The 19,118-nt window shown below is 41.4% G+C and overlaps 1 protein-coding gene across 1 annotated transcript; it reads right to left on the reverse strand.

Annotated features, from left to right (window-relative positions):
- Window positions 1-400: 400 nt before the first annotated feature.
- LOC137095045 (cytochrome P450 2G1-like) lies at window positions 401-19,118 on the reverse strand. The gene is made up of 9 exons (XM_067461222.1): window positions 18,939-19,118; window positions 16,560-16,722; window positions 16,128-16,277; window positions 11,411-11,571; window positions 8,929-9,102; window positions 6,719-6,860; window positions 4,728-4,915; window positions 1,611-1,752; window positions 401-582 (listed from the first exon to the last, which is right to left on the reverse strand). Exons 1-9 carry the CDS (start codon window positions 19,116-19,118, stop codon window positions 401-403), a joined length of 1,482 nt encoding a protein of 493 aa, XP_067317323.1.

Below are 19,118 nucleotides of genomic sequence, written 5' to 3' on the forward strand. Positions count from 1 at the left end.
CAACTGGACTGCCTAACTCCAGAATCAAAGTGGTTATGAACTTATAACTGTTCTCACAAATTCTAAATTTCAAATTAGATAATTTCAAGGCAACTTAAATACTTCATAAACAATAAATAGACATAACTAAATTAAGAGTCATCACCATCTTGTGATTCTTCAGAAAATAGAAGGAATGCTAGAAAAGAATCTTTGTTACTCAGCTGAGAATACAATAGTACCTCAGGACAAGAAGACCTAAAAAGGAGGTAAAATCGAGAAACCATATATATTTCTTTATACCAAAAATCAGCCCTCTTTACGAGAGACAGAAAACAGAGAAAATCCCCTTCTTTCTTGTGGAGTCTGTCAATGCAGCTTCTGCAAGAGTCCCAGGCTGAAGGAGAAAGGGACTTCAGGGTCAGCGTGGGATGGCACAGAGCTGGTAAAAGGGTGGGATGTTGGAAAAGCCACTTTCTTGAAAAGTGAGGTCAATATCTTCAGGGGGCACAAAGGACTTCAAATGGAAATTCTGCAGGATGGTGGTGAAGAAGAGGAAAAGCTCCATGCGGGCCAAGGCTTCACCCAAGCAGTTCCGCTTCCCTGAAATAAAAATATGAGAATTTCCCAGGCGGTAAGGACAGGCACATTTAGCTATCTGTAATCAGATGCCTCCTAAGATGCAACAAAAAAGAGTTATTTCACCTCAAATCCCCTTGCCTTGTCCATATCATATCTAGTTCAGTATGATGTTTCCCCTCCAACCAGCAATCTCATTGTCTTATATCTACTCAGAAAAGATTTCCTTTCTATCCAACTTGCTATGGGTTTGCATTTGATCTCAACCATCTCCAATAACCATTTCAGCCATCTTTCTATGGTATTTTGGATGTCCCATTGTTCATTTAGGGAAACCTAAGTGTGGTGTCTCTAAATCTAAAGGCAGCCAAAATAATTTCTAAATGTGTCGAGCTTGATGTTACAGATTTTGATTTCTAGAGCTACTTGCAAGTAGGGATGTGTTTCTTCAATCATTTTGGGTTTGAAGAAAGCAATTAGTAATTTTAGCTGTGACCTTTACCTCCATAAATTTATATTTGCTTTTTAAGTGGAATGTGGCTTTGAGAAGTGAATATGTCAAAGTAGGGCTAAACTGCATTCAGATAAGAATGCTTCCCTTCTCTTTCCTCCCCAGCATAGCAATAGTTAATAATTTGAAAATTCTATTACTGCCGTTTTGATGACAACGGCAGGAAGAATTGTGTATGTGTAGATGAGGAGGCAAGAAGAAACAACAAAAATGGAAGACTAGATAGTAAAAATAATAGCAAAATAGCAAAAATTGACTTTTTAACAATATATCTTCAGAAAAATGACCCTTTGCTATTCAAGCAAGACCAGGAACTCTTGGAGGAGGAAGAAGTGGGCAACAAAGGTTATACAATTATGAAATGAAATCCAGAGAGTACATGACAAAGTTCTTAATCCCTTCATAATTTTGCATGTTTGCTGTGGGAGAATAAGGAGACCACTGTAGCAAGGTCTGAAAGCAAGCATGGGACATCAAGCTAATAAACGAACAAAATGTGAAAGTGATTCTTCTCCTCATTGGTGTTTCTGGAGAGTTCTACCTGAGGAGAAAGGCACAAAGGCATCATTCTTCTTGAAGCGCTCATTCTCATCCAAGAAGTTCTCTGGGTTGAAAGCATTGGGGCTTTTAAACATTGTAGGGTCATGCAAGACAGTGCTGAGTAATGGGTAGACTGCCATCCCCTGGAAAAGAAAAGAGGTATGAGCTCAGAAAGGCAAAAATGCAGTTCCAGAACAAGTATCTTGCACAACATTCTTTTGATGTAAAGACTGCGGAATACTTGGGTTTATTGGAATGAGGCTTTGCACTTCAACCTTATGATGCTTCAGGGTACAATCGTCTTTTGAGAGAGAAAAAACAGTAACAGATGAGTAAGAAGCAAAATAACTGTTCTACCAAAAATGAGATAAGATCAGAACTCTTCAGATTCAAGTTGAGCATCTGCAAGGCACTAAGCCAGCGGTTCTCAACCTGGAGGTCGCAACCCCCAGGGGGTTCGCCTGGCCATTTCAGAGGGGTCGCGAGGCCCCCTCTACTGGCCTCGTCCCAAGGGTGCAGGCCAGGCATGGGCTCCTTCACGTGAGGCCTGGCCTCGCACAAAGCCCTCCTCGCCTGCCTCGCGCTCTCACCATCCGGCGAGGGAGCGAGGCATGCAAGGGGTCCTCCGCGCGAGGCAACTACAACTCCCAGTTGTCAGGGTCTATTTTCCCCAAATGTCTCTAGTATTTTCTGTTGGTCACAGGAGTTCTGTATGCACAGTTTAGTTCAATTCAATTGTTGGTGAAGTTCTGATTGCTCTTTGATGGCAGGTGAACTATACATCCAAGCAACTACAACTCCCAAATGTCAGGGTCTATTTTCCCTAAACTCCACTAGTGTTCAAATTTGGGCATATTGAGTATTTGTGCCACGTTTGGTTCAGATCCATAGTTGTTTGGGTTAACAATGCTTTCCAGATGTAGGTGAACTACATCTCCCCTAAATCACTGTCAATTCCTCCCAAAGCTCTCAAGTATTTTTGTTTCACATTAGAGTTCTGTGTGGAGGTCTCAGTGGTCTGTGGAAGTCAGCGCTGAATCGGTTGAAGGTATTGCATATCCCATCATCTGTTTTCCATACTCCCCCAAACATATTTTTTCTGATTAATCATGATGCTTTAATTATGTTGAATTTGTAACAATGAAAACACATCCACATATTAGATATTTACATTACGATTTGTAACAGTAGCAAAATTACAGTTATAAAGGAGCAACAAAAATAATTTTATGGTTGGGGGTCACCACAACATGAGGAACTGTATTAAAGGGTCGGAGCAACCATATTTAGGGGTCCCGGTGTTAGAAAGGTTGAGAACCACTGCACTAAGCTGTGGTTGTGGCAACCCCTGGTGGTTCATGAGACTCAATTAGGTAGTCCTCGAGATGAATGGAGAACGGTTTTATTTGCCTGTGTTTATTTGTCTTCTTTGCTTGTTTCTTAAGCCCCATCTACACCACCGTATAAAATCTGCTTTCAACTCGATTATATGGCAGTGTAGACTCATATATAATCGAGTTCAAAGCAGTGTAAATCCAGCCTTAAAATCATGGTCATAATTCCGTAATGGATGCATGTACACAACAAAAACAATGGAGTTTGACAAAAGTTATAAATCTGCAACTTCCGTGATCCCATTGCATTGATTGCTATCAAACCGCATCAGTTCTGCTGTGTAAATGAACCCATTACGGAATTATGGAATCTATTAATCTTTCTTCTAAAATCTACCAAAGAGTCTCTTCGTAGTTGTATCACATAGGACCTGTGACCTTAACCTCCAAAAATTTGGTATTGCTTTTCAAGTGGAATGTGGCTTCAAGAACTCTGACATTAAGTCTAATCGTTTCCGATTGCAGAGGTTGGTGCTCATCTCCATATCTAAGCCGAAGAGCTGGCGTTGTCCGTAAACACCAGGGTCATGTGACAAGCATGACTCTATGGAGCACCATTACCTTCCTGCAGAAGCGGTACCTACTGACCTATTTATTTATTATTATTTATTTACTTCATTTATATACTGCTTTTCTCAGCCCTCAGGCGACTCAAAGCGGTTAACAACAGCAAAATTCAATGCAAAAACATCACAAAACGAATATGGGGCAGTTAAAAACCATAGCATCATCAATGATTAAACATCAATATAACAATCATTAGCGTCTCATCAGTAAAATCAGAATCCAGTCTCATCATCCATTATTCCATATTCCTATATTCAATTACATTGCTTAATCAAATGCTTGTTCGAACAGCCAGGTCTTCGCTTTCCTCCGAAACGCCAACAGGGAGGGGGCCGATCTGATATCTGTAAGAAGGGCATTCCACAGCCAAGGGACCACCACTGAGAAGGCCCTGTCTCTCATCCCCGTCAGGCACGCCTGTGATGCAGGTGGGACAGAGAGCAGGGCCTCCCCAGATGATCTTAATGTCCTAGTTGGTTCATAGGAGGAGATGCGTTCGGAGAGGTAAGTAGGGCCAGAACCATTTAGGGCTTTATAGGCTAACGCCAGCACTTTGAATTGTGCCTGGTAGCAAACTGGCAGCCAGTGGAGCTGGCACAATAGAGGAGTAGTATGCTCCCTGAGTGCCGTTCCTGTTAGCAACCTGGCTGCCGAACGCTGGACCATTTGAAGCTTCCGAGCAGTCTTCAAAGGCAACCCCACGTAGAGAGCGTTGCTCTACTCATATTTGCATGTTTTCAAACTGCTAGGTTGGCAGAAGCTGCTCCTAACAGCAGGAGCTCACCCTGCCCCTTGGATTTGAGCCACCAACCTTTTGGTCAGCAAGTTCAGCAACTCAGCGGTTTAACCCGTTGCACCAATATGTCAAGGTAGGACTAAAGTGCATTCAGATAAGAATGCTTCCTTTCTGTTTTCTCCCCAGCATAAATATAGTTATCAGTGGGCACCGGAAGACAAAATAGTTGGGTTGTTGTTGCACCGTTATAACAGAATTTCCACCTTTCCAGTATTTTAAGAAATGGATAATGGTAGCAGAAATTGGACTTACACCATCTTGACTCTTCTACAGTCTGGCAACTGTAGGTGGGATTGAATCACAGTGGAATGTCCCATGAATACCTTGAATTACTCATATTCTCGTTGCCCTGCTACTGTACCTTAGGGATATGATATCCTCTGAATTCAGTGTCACGAGTGACCATGTGGGCTGCACTCATAGGAAAGACATCACTGCATCTCTGCACTTCGTGGATCACAGCATTTGTATACGGCATCTGCCGCCGATCTTCAGTGTTTGGGAAACGATTATGGCCAATCACTCGATTAATTTCCTCATGCACTTTTGCTGTAAAAATATGAGGATAATTAACGCCTTCGGTTTCTGACTCTCAAAAGGGAACTGAGGTTCTACTTCCAATTACGCTAAACAGCAACATGAAATCCCATACTATTTGTTGCAGGAAGACTGACATCTCATCCCTAGCAACAACCTGCATGGCTTGATTGCGCCTTCCTCTTGTAAAGAGAGCACTATGAACTAATTTTTATCATACCTTGCACTTCTTCAGTCATCTCTCTCCTTTCCACTTATTTCTGAAATCACGAACTAGTAATCTTGTAGTCTTCAAACCTTATTAATGGGCTCTCAGAATTTGCCATAGTTTTTTTCCCAGGACACTTGGATGCTGAGCTTCCACTATAGACAGTGCTGTAGTAAAATGGCATTTAATGTATAAAAAGCCAAGCAACGTTGCAAAGAACCTGAGGATCAGTGAAATGGCAGGATATAACCTCCCATATTAATAATCAAAGTTTCTAAGATCTTCTGGAGGGAGCCTGCTCTCAGTCCCACCACTTTTGCAGTTGCGTCTGGTGGGAATGAGAGACAGGGTCTTCTCTGTGGTGGCCCCCTTGGCTATGGCACTCTCTCCCTCCTGACCTTCAGGAAGCTAGTAAAATCATGGCTATGGAACGAGGCATTCCCAGAATTATGGCTGAGACTGGCAATTGACTAAAGTATGGACCACAAGACGCAGATTGAATTGGACATGATTTTATCTTGGCAAATTGGCTTATATGTATTTTACTCTATTTTAATTCACTGTTTATGTTTGTTGTTAGACTGTTTTGATTTTAGATTGTACTACTAGCATTGCTGTTAGCAAGTCTGAGTCCCTCTACGGTGGTAGAGAAGATCGGAATATAAAAGTTTTAAATAATAATAATAATAGCGCGTCTGGTGGGGACGAGGGACAGGGCCTTCTGGGTGGTGGCCCCTCGACTCTGGAACTCTCTCCCACTGGAGATCATAACCGCCCCTTCTATCCTGACATTTAGGAAACAGGTGAAGACTTGGTTATGGAGACAGGCATTCGACGAGTGAGCCAACACCCTGAGATATGGATGGAGGATGATGAGCAACGATTTTAGTGTGACGACTGACCATTATAGTTATTGATTGTAATTGCTGTTTTAATGTTTTACTGTAATATGTATTATGTTATTTTATTGGTTGTATGTGATATTATGGTTGGAAACCGGTCTGAGTCCCTCAAGAGAGGTGAGAAGGCCGGTATACAAAACTTTTAAATAAATAAATAAATAAATGAATAATCTTTATAATAATAATAATCGAGGACTTAGGGCAGCTTACCTCATGCCAAGCCCAGACAACATATTACAGCAAGATAAAACCAAAAACATAAGCAACAAGCAACAACCATCATAATTACATAAAAACATATGAATGCATTAATAATATAACATTATAATAAACAATCACAGTGACAATGTGCGGGCCACATGTGCTGGATAATATGTTAAAAAAATAAAAATAACGGGGTTTACATCTGTGTAAGGCTTGATATGCAGCCAAATCAAGATTTTCTTTTTCCTAAACATTTTCAAGCCACTACTGACTAAATATATACATACAGAAGACATAGATACAGGGGGCTGAACACTCTCAAATGATTATGGGGAAGTGAAATTTGACCATAGAATTTGACCAGAAGTTGACTATAGAATTTCCCTGGAAATATTAAAGATTCCTAGCGAGAACATATTGATCAAATCTGTCAAACTCAACCTGCCAATTTGGGCACACTGTTAATGATATTAGCATCATCAGCAACGACAACAACAAAACCTTGCACTTCAGGATATTTCATCAGAAGCAGGAAGCCATATTTCAAGGTGGAACTGCCCGACTCTGTTCCACCACGGATCAGATTAAGAATGGTGTGCTCCAAGTTCTGCATAATAAATTCACTGCCTGGATTGTCTTTTTCCTGAAAGCAGGAAAGAATAAAACATCATGAGACAATTCCATTTCTGATTGGAAGCAAGTAAAGATAAAGGTTTTCCCTGACATTAAGTCTAGTTGTGTCCGACTCTTGGGGGTGGTGCTCATCTCCATTTCTAAGCCGAAGAGCCAGGGTTGTTCATAGACACCTCCAAGGTCATGTGGCCAGCATGATTTCATGGAGCTCCATTACCTTTCCGCAGAAGCAATGCCTATTGATCTAATCCCGTTTGCATGTTTTTGAACTGCTAGGTCGACAGAAGCTGCCCCAATAGTGGGAGCTCAGCCCGCTCCCTGAATTCAAACCACCAACCCTTCGGTCAGCAAGTTCAGCAGCTCAGTGGTTTAACACTCTTCGACAGGGGTCCTCAAACTAAGGCTCAGGGGCCGGATACGGCCCTCTAAGGTCATTTACCCAGCCCTCGCTCAGGGTCAACCTAAGTCTGAAACGACATGAAAGCTCACAACAACAACAACAATCCTATCGCATCAGCCAAAAGCAGGCCCACACTTCCCATTGAAATACTAATAAATTTATATTTGTTGAAATTGTTTTACATTTTAATTATTGTTTGTTTTTAAGTTTTTTTTGCACTACAAATAATGTGATGACTAGGCTTTGGCGGTTTTGTTCGTTAATTTTGTAATTCGTTATTAATTCGTATTTAAATTAGCTTACAATCCAATATTGAGCCATGCAGGAATAGTGTGAGGAGTAAATTAGATTCGAAACAATTTTTTCAATTTATTTCATAATTGTTTCATAATTGTTTCGTTATTATTTCGAAATTATTTCGAAATTATTTCGTAATTATTTTCGCATGTCTGGTGCAAGTTTTATAGTTGTTGTTTGTTTTATCACACCAACAGTCAACAACAGAGGGAGAGGGAAGCTTCAGAAGTTCCCCCTGTCCCATTTGGAGGTTTTTTTAGCATATTGCGCAATCGCATCCGCCATTAACGAATCGATTCGCAATTATACAAAATTTTGTAAATTTCAAAATTTTTAAAAGGAAAATTTCGGAATTCTTTTAAAAAACGAAATGCGATGGACCCCTAAAAACGAAACGAGTTTAGAAACAAATTTTTCCGTTGTTACCCAAGCCTAGTGATGGCATGTCTGGCCCCACTTGTATGTGAATGTACAGTTGAATTGTTTGGCTATCTACTGCTTTCTATCAATGTTGTTTGCATCTTTTGAATTGCCTCCCCTGCTTAATTGTTTGGCTCCTCCCCTTCCTGGGGGAGAGGACAGGGCTTTCCTTTCATTCTACCATCAAACATCTCAGCAGATGGACATGAGAAAAGGCCTAGCTCCAAAAACCCTCAGTTAAGTCATCTTTCTTCACCAATTTTTAAGTTTGTACTCTTAAGATTCATTCTTCATATCCAGCTCACCTGGATGACGTTGCGGAATCTTAAGCGCCTTCAAACCAGTCCCTTGGCATCAAGAGGAAGACTTTGTGCCTTCAATTATAGGTCATTGGACTGGGGGTTGCGAAAGCTCAGGCCTTCACAGCCATTGAGAAAAGAGGGCTCTTGGAAAGCTTCTCAGCTGCGAAACCCCTTGGGCCCAAGACTTCAGAGACTGTAACGTATATTTTCTTTACCCCCTGTTGAAACATCAAGTTTGTGCCTAAGGAAGATAACTCATTGTGAACAATAAAGCCTATTTCGAGTTATCTGTAGTGTCTTGATCCTTGGAAGTTCCAGTTCTCTAAAAGGAGGGCAAGAAGCAATCCCCTGGGGAGAGATGTCATGTCCATGTTTCTTTCACTAAGATCTACAGACCCCAGGCGCGACGGCACAAATAAGATATGTGCAGTGTGCATAGGAATTCATTCATATTTTTTTTCAAATTATAATCCGGCCCTCCAACAGTTTGAGGGATGGTCACCTGGCCCTCTGTTTAAAACGTTTGAGGACCCCTGCTCTATGCCACCGGGAGGAAGCAAGTAGGATAGATTAAAGGTTTCTTATCACATTTCCCTAAGTGAGAAAGATTACTAACAGTTAATGCAGAGCCCTGCTACCTTCATGCGCCAACAATGTACCTTTTCCATCCGGATGAGGAAGCAATCAATATAGTCACGTGGGAAATTAAGGTCCAAGGTCTCTTGGTTCTTCTTGATTCTTTTGGCAACGAAGAGTTTCATGTCCATGGCATCATAGATCTTACTGTAGATTCCCGGAATGTAATTCAAGTAGTTGGCATAGATGTCATAGAACTGCACAAGGAGAGAAACCATGCTGAACTGATAGTTGTTGTATTCCATCTAAGCATCAACAGGATTTCTGCTGCTAGTAATAAAGGGAACATCCAATAACTCAATTTAGTTCTGAATAGGATGGAGCAAATGTATCCCATTTATCCTGAAAACTATGTGAGCCTCTTAAGTTTAGTAACTGGGTTATTGTGACTTCAAAGATTATTTGCAAACGCACCATCTTATTACACTTGACGCAAAGTAAGTTGTGTTTTCTCCCCTTTTCCAACCTGATGGGTTAAAGGGCAACACGTATTGCCACCCTTCTCCAATCTGATGGAGACAGGAGCGGGGGTGCCTTGTCCCATTCCCCCATGTGATGGTGATTGCCGGTGAAAGGAAACAAGATGTGGGGAGGGCTCATGTGTATGATGAGGTCCCTAGACATGGAAAAGCCAAAGTGTGGGAGCAAAGAACCTGGGATAGGAAAATAGAAATTCAAAAAAATATGAAGAAAGGCTTGGGAGTCATGATTTGTAGGTTTTTTAAATTTTATATCACAACATAACAGATATAATAGGAGCAAAGGCATGATGTAAAATCAGAGAATCATCGAGTTGGAAGAGACCACAAGGACCATCCAGTCCAACTCCCTGCCATGCAAGAACATGCAATGAAAGCACTCCTGACAGATGATCATCCAGCCTCTGCTTAAAACTTTCCAGAGAAGGAGACTCCACCACATTCTGAGGTGGCGTATTCCACTACTGAACAGATTTTACTGTCAGGAATTTTTCCTAATGTTTAAATGGATTTTTCCCTTGTCTATTGAAACCGCTGCTCTGTGTACTGGTCTCTACAGCATGAGAAAACAAGCTTTAAACATGGCTCACCATATCCCTGCTCAGCCTTCATTTCTCCTGTCTAAACATACTCAACTCCCTAATCGGCTTCTTTTGGTGGAAAATGGAGAGATTTGGGGACAACAGATGCAGCAAGAACAGTGAGATCAGGATAGAAAGTGAAAGAAACGTTCTATCACTGTGTCTGTGAGTCGAAGAAAAATGTTACTTCAAGACGATAGAATTGAGAAACCTAAATATGACACATATGAGCAAAGAAAACCATGTGTTTTATATTTTAAATAAAATTTAAATCTCTCTGTTGGCTACAGTATAATCATTAGGCTTGGGTGATCAAAAAAAAGGTTCAAAACTCATTTCATATATAGTGGGCGCTGGCGATTCGATTTTGAAATGATTTTCGAAACTTTAATGAAAAAAAGATTGGAAATATCAGGAAATCCGAATTGCTTCATTTGCTTCATTAATGGAAGGTGCCCCTCCCTCCCTCCCTCCCTCCCTCCCTCCAGAACCATTAGGCAATTTTGGCAAAGCCTAACAAACAGTTTTAAAATCTCGCAGTTTTCCTTCCCTTGCAGTGAGCTGTGGTGCAGAGGGATGGGGTGGGCTGACTAAGCACAGCTCTTCTTGAAGGCCACTGGGGTGTGACCTTCAAGAAGAGCTGTGCTTAGCCATGCCCACCTCATCCTTCTGCATCGCAGCTCGCTGCCAGGGAAAGAAGGGAAACCGTGAGATTTTAAAACCATTTGTTAGGCTTTGCCAAAATTGCTTAATGGTCTTAAAATCAAAATAACTGTGGGAGGCACCTGAAAATAATTCTGAACAATGGGTAAGTGGTTTCAATTTGGAATTACTCCTCCCACTATTCCTGCATGGCTCAAAATTGATTCAAAAGGGACTTTAATCCAAATTAATTATGATTTTAGAAGCTTCCAAACGAACTTGCCCAAGCCTAATAATCATCAATCAATAGATGGGAAGTGTTCCTAACCAGGAAAGGGGAAATTGGAATCAAGGCTGACTCCTTTATTTTCCGAAAAGGTCAAAATCGTGGTAGTGAAAACAAGCTGACTTGGCTTCCCTCACCAAGAATTATGAGATCTTCACAAAGGGAGCCGAAGAAGGCTTTGGCAAAACGAAAAAAGAAAAAAAAACCCTAAATGAGTACTTAGGTGAGGACAGAAAATGAAGAAAGAAAAATATTGTGAGTGAGGTGTAGGAGGGGAAAATAGGGGAAAGAGAGAGAACACTCATGTGGAAAGAGAGAAAGATTATCTTCATGGAAAGCAAAAGAAGAGGAAGAGCAGCTGGATAGGCGATGGGATCACAAGAGCATGAGGATTTGTGGCTGGACATGGAATCTGAACATCTAGGTATGTGAGAAAGGAAGAGGAAAAACTCAGGGGAGTGATGAAGACAAATGGTTTTGTTATTATTTAACCTGAGCATTACTGCAAAAGGAGTACCTGGGCCCAGGCGGTGCTCATTTCCCTGAAGAATTTATGTACCATCCCTACGAAAGCCTGGAATTCTTTGTCCTCATAGTCAAAGCGGTTCCCAAAAACAATAGAGCAAATGATGTTGGAGAATGCACAGCCGAGGAAGAAGGTAGGATCAAAAGGATTTTCTGCACAGAAAAGAGAATGAATGAAGAATCAGTTCACAGCAGGTCTTTCTGGTGCAAAGAACAGGACCAAATGCACCCTGTGTCCACTAATTAACATGCAATGGGAGCTGTAGTCAGGCCCATAGCCAGAGATAAATTTGGGGAGAGAGAGTTGAAACATGTTTTTAGCAAATCAAAAAGACTAGGTCCATAACCCAAAATAATTTAAATTATATTATTCATTCTATACTTTGTATAGACTTAATTAAATCAAATTTGTATTTTAGTTACAATGTTTCAAGTCTTTTAAACACCTGAAAATGATTCTTAATTGGTAATTTAGTGGTTACAAAAGAATACTACATTGTCTGTAGGTAATACTTGAAAACTTTGTCAATACACTTTGGCAGAAATCAGGCTCCATCGATAGACTTCAGCAGACACCCAAGAGTGCAAGTCCAGTCAGTCTTCATTGTCCCATTGTGCTTCTAATATATGTTTTCAAATATTTCAGCGTTGAAAATGACTTTTCATGTTTGACAAGTCTGTTTTGAACATATGCGAGGAATCCTAACTTTTCCACCCATAGATTCAACCATTGATCGAGGAATCATAACTTCTCCACCCACAGATTCAACCATTGATCTTCTTGTGTTAAAAATCTCCTGAAATACTTTCACATACTTACTTACTTACGTAGGCAATCCCTTGTTGTCCAAGTAAGATAATCCTCTAAGTCAGTGGTTCTCAATCTGTGGGTCCCCAGGTGTTTTGGCCTACAACTCCCAGAAATCCCAGCGAGTTTACCAGCTGTTAGGATTTCTGGGAGTTGAAGGCCAAAAACATCTGGGGATCCACAGGTTGAGAACCACTACTCTAAGTGCAGTGTCCTGGCAGAGAGTACAAATGTGACTGTGGAGCCCTATTCTTGACCTCCAGTCTCCTCCAGTGAAAGCGTCGGTTTCCAGGAGGAAGGTGGTCCCGGCCGGGTTGATTTGATTTGCCTTCCTCTTGTCTCATTTCTCCATTTTGCCCTCCATTCATGCCTCTTCAAATTCCACAGCACTGCTAGTCACAGCTGACCTCCAGCTACAATGCTCAAGGAGCAGGGCTTCCCAGTTCTCTGTATCTATACGACAGTTTTTTCGACACAGGCATTTGACATAGTGAATAGCAGTGCTCTCTGGACCATCCTCCAAAAAATCAGGTGCCCTAATAAATTTGTGAATATCCTGTGGCTCCTCCATGATGACATGATGGCAACAGTCTTGGACAGCAGTGGCTCCCAAAGTGACCCATTTAAGGTGGAATCAGGTGTCAAACAGGGATGTGTTATTGCCCCAACTTAATTCTCCATCTTCATCACTATGATACTTCATCTTGTTGATGGGAAGCTTCCCATCAGAGTGGAAATCATTAATCGGACAGATGGCAAGCTATTTAACCTCAGCAGAGTGAAACCCAAAACGAAGGTTACAACAACATCTGTGATAGAACTCCAGTATGCTGATGACAACATCACCTGTGCACATTCAGAAGAAGACCTACAAGCCACTCTAAATACCTTTGCAGAAACATATGAGAAGCTCGACCTGTAATTGAACATCAAGAAAACCAAAGTGATCTTCTAGCAGTCACCAGCCAATCCATCTTCAATGCCAGAGATGCAGTTTAATGGTGTAACATTAGAAATGTTGACCATTTCTGCTATCTTGGCAGCCACCTCTCCACCAAAGTCAACATTGACACTGAAATTCAACACCTCCTGAGCTCTGTGGGTGCAGCATTTTTCCAAATGAAGCAGAGAGTGTTGAGGACCAGGACATCCGTAGGGATACCAAGGTGCTTGTTTATAAAGCTATGGTCCTCCCAATCCTGCTATATGCCTGCAAAACGTGGACTGTCTACAGACGTCACATACAACTCCTAGAACAATTCCATCCGCCTCCGGAAAATCCTGCAAATCTCTTGGGAAAACAAGCGGACAAATGTCAGCATGCAATTGATTTTTTTATCCTTCAGAAGTTTGGTTCCATCTGATGAGAGTAGAGGGTGTGTGCCATGATTTCTTCGTCCGTAGATGACTTTGTGGCTTTAAAAAATCCCTGAGTATCATGGATGTCTGCAAAGTGTTCGATTTCTTCAGCCTTCTTTGTTAACCAGATGTTCTTGAGTTCTCTGGTCTTTCTTTGGACCTCAGCTTTTGCACTGGCATAGATCTTTTTCTTAGCAGTGCAGTTGGTGTCTCTCTGCCATATTTTGAAGACTTTCCTTTTCTTATGAATTAACTGTTGGATCTCTTTGTCATTTTCATCAAACCAATCGTGATGTTTCTTAGTTTCGGATACTTCTGTGATATAATTGCCTGTGCACCACTAATATGACCACTCATATTAGCAGCTCCATCATAACTCTGTCCACACAAATATTGCAGGCTCAGCCCATTTTTTCCAGTGTTTTCAAAATAATGCCTTCAAGTCCTCCACCCGTCATATCACTGATCTTCTCAAAGACTTTAAAGTCTTTAAAGTCTTCTCTTATTCCTGCAACTTTGACAACAACATACCTTACCAAGAACGATAACTGTTCTGAGCTACTCACATCCAAAGTTATATCTGTCAAATTGCATGGCAACTTTCGATTTTGGACTATCTTGTCACAACAGATGTCTATTAGTTCATTCTGTATTTGAAGACTAGAATATTGGGCATTCATAGCAAAATGACTTTTCAGGTAATTTTCTCCTGATCTGGCAAGAGATCTCAACAAAGCCATGAAATTACTATCTTTGTGCAAAGGTTCTGAAGGACAATCGTTTCTATAATTGCCAGAAGTTTATTTCTGTTTTCTTCTGTTTTCTTCTGCTTTCCTTTATCGTGATGATGGGTTACATCAGGATGTTTTCCATTATTAGCAAGAGGTTTTCAGCCAAGCACAAGTTGTTATGTTGGTACTTTGGTTTTTTTGGTGTCCATTGAAAATTTCTATTGCATTTTCCCATCACACAAATGGTCAGACAACCAATGCACTAAGCTTCTGATGACCACCTTTACCCCTAACTTCTCCTCCAAACACCACACATTACTTACAGAGTGCACCTTGTAGATTAAATGAGTAGGCTAACCAGGGAAGTCTGCTGAACCATTTGGGTTGAAAACTTAGATGCCTCTTCTTAGCCACAGGAAATACATATTGTTCTGTCGCCACTGGGCCTGTAATTAGTTGACTTTAAAAATAGGATGTGTAACCTTTGCCCAGTGGGAAGCCAGGATCCTAAGGAGAAGTTCTCAGAGGTTTCCACTACAAAGAATCTTCAGATGGCTAGAGAAGTACAACAAAGGCCTTTATTAATGAAATCAAACAGGAACTTCAAGGCTTTCTTGATAAAGTATTGGTTCTCTCAATCTTGTCCACAGGGCAGGCCCGTAGCCAGGATTTCGTTTCGGGGGGGCTAAAAAATTTTCAGGGGGGGTTTCGGGGGGGGCTGAGTTTCGGGGGGGGGGCTGAGTCTGAGTGAAAGAGGGTCTAACCTAGCAAACCTTTTGTATCATTACCCCAATACCCCCATACATATGGGATATATTGAGAATGGTGATCAAATCATGATATTAATAAACATAACAGTTTAAATAATGCACCAGTAAGGCCTTTTCGCGAACCACCATGAGAATTTCGGGGGGGGCTGAAGCCCCCCGAGCCCCCCCCCCTGGCTACATGCCTGCCACAGGGGACAGGCACTATCTTCAATAACATTTTCTTTAAAGGAAAATTCCCATTTTTAACTTCTCCCAGGCTGATTGAAATCCAACCCTCACTGATGTGTGCTCCACTACGGGGCCGAACTGCTTCTCGGACGCTGAGTGGACCAACCAGCAAGACAGTGGATATTCTGCAGCTGGAGTTCTTTAGTCTTTAAGGCTGTTTTCCTGGAAATTCCCAAAGCTGTGGGAATGCTTCCCTGGAGTTCTTAGGAGACTCTTAAAACTGTTCTCCTCTGGATTTCTTTCCTTTCTGTTTCTGTTGGAATTTCTGTAACCCTGGAAATTCTTAAAGCTTGAAGCCTTTGTACAGGGGAAGTTACACACATCCTATACAAAAGCTAACCTGGCTGATACTAACTAACAAAATGGCTCACTTCCAATCCAAAGCCCAAAAAAGGGGGCGGGACTAGGGAACCTAATGATAATTGACAAGCAATTGACCCAATAACTGCAAAGTAAGGAAAGCCATCTAACTGCAAAGGCATAGAACTTTAAAATACATGCAGTAATCAACAAATAGCAAGGGAAAGTGGAGCTCCTGGTGCGGCTGTACCAGAACACATATCCTGCCTATCATGAGGCCAAAATTTAACTCCTAACATGAGGCATGCAATAAAAGGTAGACCTCAGTATGTGATGACAAAGTTAATGAGTGAAATTGCCTGTGCCTTTCCACTCCAATTTCGAGGGTGGTTTCAACCCCTAACCCTCCTCCCTTCACTACAAGGCCTGGTTATGGTCCCTTGTGGTTGAGTGAGGATTACAGTCCTTTCACTGAACAGAATGAGTCCAAGCTCTCTTTGGCACATCTCTTACCCTTTGTCTTCCGAAATTCCTCCACCAGGAATTGGGCCTCCTCTTGGATTCGCTCTTCAATAGACTTTTTCCCCATTCCAAAACTCCTCAAGACGGTGAGGGAGAACCGGCGCAGTTCCTTCCAACGTGTTCCATTGGAAAAACTCACTCCTGAAGGCAAAAGGAGATAAATGACATGGGTTATTGTAGGTTTTCCACAGATATATAAACCCTATTTTCCTAGTTTCCAACAGACCTCACAACCTCAATATGCTTTCCATAGATGCAAGCGAAACGTCAGGAGAGAATTCTTCTAGAACATGGTTATATAGCTCGAAAAACCTACAACAACCCAGTGATTCTGGCCATGAAAGCCTTCTGCAATAAATAAATGACATGGCAAGCAGAAACAAGAATGGGACCATTATTGTAAATGTAGTTGTGATGCCTCACCATATCCCTGGAAACTAGGCTCCAATGAAGGCATGGTAGTCCTTCCACTGAACTCTTCTGCCTTGTCTATGAGGGCCTCCTTCACAGCTTGGTGTCCACATAAGACCAGAACTGGACGTGTCCCAAAATAGACGGTGAAAACAGGGCCATATTTTTCACGTAGCTGTAGGGGAAATCAATCTTTCACATCTAGCACAACCTTTTTGATAGGCAAACATTTTGTAATGGTGTCCTTTGAGAGAGATGACTGCATCATTTGCGGTCAAGTAGCACCTTTCAACATATGGTGAATCTTAATGTGGATTCTCGATTTCAGTTGAAAACAAGCACTTGATCAGAGTAGTGATCCAATGGGTTGAACATTTGGTTCCACATGCTTGAGCCATCCCAGTTGAAGTGGTCTATGAGTTCTGCAGTACAGACACACTCTAAGGCAGTGGTTCTCAACCTTCCTAATGCCGTGACCCCTTAATACAGTTCCCCATGTTGTTTTGACCCCCAACCATAACATTATTTTCATTGCCACTTCATAACTGTTATTTTGCTACGGTTATGAATCATCATGTAAACTATCTGATCTGCAGGATGTATTTACATTCACTGGACCAAATTTGGCACAAATACCCAATATGCTGGGATTTATAGTTCACTTACAATGAAAAGCATTCTGAACTCCACCAATGATGGAATTGAACCAAACTTGGCACACTGAACTCCCATGATCAACAGAAAACACTGGAATGATCTGGTGGGCATTAATCTTGAGTTTTGGAGTTGTAGTTCACCTACATCCAGAGAGCACTGTGGACTCAAACAATTATGGATCTGGACCAAACTTTGCACAAATACTTAATATGCCCAAATGTTAACATTGGTGGAGTTTGGGGGAAATAGACTTGACATCTATGACAGCCTGAAGAAGAAAAGGCTGAGAAGAGATATGATAACCATGTATAATTATGTGAGAGGAAGCCACAGGGAGGAGGGAGCAAGCTTGTTTTCTGCTTCCCTGGAGACTAGGACGCGGAACAATGGCTTCAAACTACAAGAGAGGAGATTCCATCTGAACACGAGGAAGAACTTCATTACTGTGAGAGCCGTTCAGCAGTGGAAATCTCTGCCCCGGAGTGTGGTGGAGGCTCCTTCTTTGGAGGCTTTTAAACAGAGGATGGCCATCTGTCAGGAGTTATTTGAGTGCAATATTCCTGCTTCTTGGCAGAATGGAGTTGGACTGGATGGCCCATGAGGTCTCTTCCAACTCTTTGATTCTATGATTCTATAATTCTATGACATTTGGGAAATGAAATTGCTGGGATTTACTTACAATCAAAGAGCATTCTGAATCACACCAACAATAGAATTGGGCCAAACATCCCAAAAAAAAAAAAAACCCGCCCATGATCAACAAAAAGTACTGTGTTTTCTGATGATCTTTGGTAACCCCTCTGACATCTCCTCGCGATCCCCCCAGGGGTCCTGTCTCCCAGGTTGAGAAACACTGCTCCAAGGCTTCTTCGACACTGCCATATAATCCAGGTTATCAATGCACATAATCCAAATTATCTGCTTTGAACTGGATTATATGAGTTTACACTGCAATATCATTCAGTTAATGTATATAAATCTGGATTTTATATGACAGTGTAGAATTAGCCTAAGGGTTCTCTAGTATTCTCTCCTCTATGTGTAGTCATCTACACTGTGCAAATAATCCAGTTTGATACTACTTTAACTGCCATGGCTCAATGTTATGGAGTCATGGGAGTTGTAGTTTAGTGAGACACCAGCACTCATGGTCAGAGGAGGCGAAAGACCTTGTAAAACTAAAGCCCCCAGGATCCCGTAGCATTGTGCCATGTGAATTAAATCATTATCACTAGATAACTCTAGCAAAGAATTCTAAGTCCCTCACCAAACTACGAATTCCAGGTTTCACAGAGTGGAGCCATAGCAATTAATGGAGAATCACACACCACAAATCTCAGAAACGAATCCAGACAAAGAATAGCATTTGCGGTGTCTGGTGTACTTTAGCGTAGATGTGAGTCCTACCATAAACAACAAACTACAAGACAGAGGGAAGGAAAGAGAACATTTTGTCCAGAGATATATATGCAAGAATATCTAGAAAAGTATGCAAATTTAAGGTTCACCTTGGAAAGACGTTTTTCTCAGTTCTTTGTTACAGATTATAACTATGTAATAGAAGATACAAAGAAAGAAGAAAGACAAAGAAAGTAAAGATAAAGATAAAGAGGATAAAGATAGTTTCCAATGTTTCAGGCACACTTCTTTCCACAACCAATCCTTTCTGATCATTAAACATAAAAGTCTTTTTTCTCCATAAGAGGTCCGAAAGAGTCCAAAAATGGTCCATACCTTGATAAGAGATTTTAAGGTTTCACTTGACTTGATCTGCAGGAAATTCCCAATCAGGGGCAGAGGAGTTGGTCCTGGAGGAAGTCTCCCCTTGTGCAATTGTTTCCTCTTAGATGATATGAGCAGATGGCAAGAAATAAAGACAACAAGGAGAGAAATCAGTGTAGTAGCCCATTCCAT

This window comes from Anolis sagrei, chromosome Y (assembly GCF_037176765.1).
Source record: "Anolis sagrei isolate rAnoSag1 chromosome Y, rAnoSag1.mat, whole genome shotgun sequence".
Lineage (NCBI taxonomy): Eukaryota > Metazoa > Chordata > Lepidosauria > Squamata > Dactyloidae > Anolis > Anolis sagrei.

Coding starts and splice junctions, on each gene's coding strand:
- LOC137095045 (XM_067461222.1), bottom strand. CDS start 19,118: ATGGAATGGGCTACTACACTGATTTCTCTCCTTGTTGTCTTTATTTCT. Junction 11,572..16,127: donor GGAATTTCGGAAGACAAAGG/GTAAGAGATGTG, acceptor TTTTCTGTGCAG/AAAATCCTTTTGATCCTACC. Junction 4,916..6,718: donor GAAATATCCTGAAGTGCAAG/GTTTTGTTGTTG, acceptor ATATTTTTACAG/CAAAAGTGCATGAGGAAATT.